The following is a 1,875-nucleotide window of genomic DNA, read 5'->3' as shown; positions in this document are numbered from 1 at the left end:
AACCTGAAATGGATCTGGTCGATACCGAGCAATCGTGTATCCCTGAACCTGATATGGATCTGGTTGATCCAGAGGAATCGTGTGTCCCTGAACCTGAAACGGACCTGATTGATCCAGAGGAATCATGTGTCTCAGATTCCAGCATTCCCGAGCCAGAACCTGAAGTGGATCTGATTGATCCAGAGGAATCGTGTGTCCCAGATCCCAGCGTTCCTGATCCAGAACCTGAAGTGGAGCTTCTTGATCCAGAGGAATCATGTGTCTCAGATCCAAGCACTTCCAGACCAGAACCTGAAACGGATCTGGTCGATATCGAGCAATCGTGTATCCCTGAACCTGAAGTGGATCTGGTTGATCCAGAGGAATCGTGTGTCCCAGATCCAAGCGCTCCTGAGCCAGAACCTGAAGTGACATCAGAGCTTTTAAGGTTGGAAAACTACATCCGTCTAAACGTGTCCCAGCTGGAGGATCGTTTGAGGGAATGTACACTGTCCAAGACTCCTGTCACTGAGGTCTGGCCCAGGGTCTTCATTGGAAATGAGTAAGTAGTCTACTAATAAATACCATGCGTTGAATTAATAATGAATTGCAGGAGTACCAAAGACAATGATAATTCTCTTATTGATTTACAAGCGCTGTCATTTCATTGTAAATCGAAAGACCAACCTAGGCTGTTGTGTTTTTGTGCAGAGAGACTGCATGGGGACCGAGATAAACTGAAGGAGATGGGAATTACGCATATCCTAAACGCTGCAGCGGCCAAGAAGGACCTGAAGTTCTTGTTGGGAATGGCAAGCGAGAAAAACCTACTAGGAACGGTCAATACAGGGTCCAGATATTACAGCGGCATGAACATCACTTACTGTGGCTTGCCTTCGTTCAGACACTGGGCCAACATCAGCAAGTACTTCTTGCCAGCAGCCAAATTTATCCATAAGGCCTTGAGGAACCCAACGAGTAAGAGCTGACACACACACACACACACACACTCAATTTCTCATCTTTTATCAAGTGTTCTACTGTCTGGGAATGAGTTTTTTGACCGTCATTCTGTTTGTCTTTCCTCAGGTAAGGTTTTGACTCACTGCACACAGGGCCTCAGCCACTCGGCGACTGTTTCTGGCTTATCTGATGATTTGCCATGACATGATGGTGGAGAAGGTCATTGATCACGTCATAAAGGTGAGATGCATCAAGCCCTATTTCGGCCATCTGAAGCACCTGGCGTTCCTCAATGCCGAACTTGTGCTGCAGCAAAAGCTAAAGTTACAGGGCAAAAAAACAGACAAAAAGATGAAAAAATGGCAGATAAAAGCAAAATAGAACACAGATTTAAAAAATGGTGCAGAGATTAAAAAAAGAAAAAATATAGCAAGATAAAAAAAAAAAAAAGTGGATGAATAAAAAATAGAGCACAGATTAAAAAAAGTGGATGGATAAAAAATAGAGCACAGATAAAAAAAAGTGGATAGATAAAAAATAGAGCACAGATTAAAAAAAGGTGCATATATTTAAAAAATAGAGCACAGATGAAAAAAAAGGATAGTAAAAAAATAGAGCTCAGATAAAAAAAATAAAACACAGATAAAAAATAGAGCACAAATAAAAAAATGCACAGATTAAAAAATATATAGTAGAGTTGGGTGATGTCTACAAAATTGTCATCGGACGATGTCTACAGTGAAACATCGCGATGGACGATGACAGCGGCGGGGGCGAGCGGGGGGATCCAGTGTAGACAGACCTTAGCTGATGCGGCGCTGCGCGACACGACAAGCGTCCAGTGTAGACACGATGTAAAGGTTGCCTGTTACATTACAGTACATAAAACTTCACTTACCACATAAACAGAGTAAGGAGAGATGACTGAGGACG

The 1,875-nt window shown here is 42.8% G+C and overlaps 1 protein-coding gene across 1 annotated transcript; it reads left to right on the top strand.

The window, feature by feature from the left end:
• The first annotated feature begins 356 nt into the window (after positions 1-356).
• Positions 357-1,337, top strand: LOC107737956 (dual specificity phosphatase DUPD1-like). Its single transcript, XM_016549610.1, has 3 exons — positions 357-541; positions 691-957; positions 1,069-1,337. The coding sequence occupies exons 1-3, from the start codon at positions 538-540 to the stop codon at positions 1,143-1,145; spliced, it is 348 nt and encodes a 115-aa protein (XP_016405096.1). The 5' UTR covers positions 357-537; the 3' UTR covers positions 1,146-1,337.
• Positions 1,338-1,875: the final 538 nt, after the last annotated feature.

This window comes from Sinocyclocheilus rhinocerous, unplaced genomic scaffold (assembly GCF_001515625.1).
Source record: "Sinocyclocheilus rhinocerous isolate Xijiao unplaced genomic scaffold, SAMN03320098_v1.1 scaffold404, whole genome shotgun sequence".
NCBI lineage: Eukaryota > Metazoa > Chordata > Actinopteri > Cypriniformes > Cyprinidae > Sinocyclocheilus > Sinocyclocheilus rhinocerous.
Note: the sequence above shows the minus strand (reverse complement) of the source record. Positions and strands in the feature narration are given on the sequence as shown.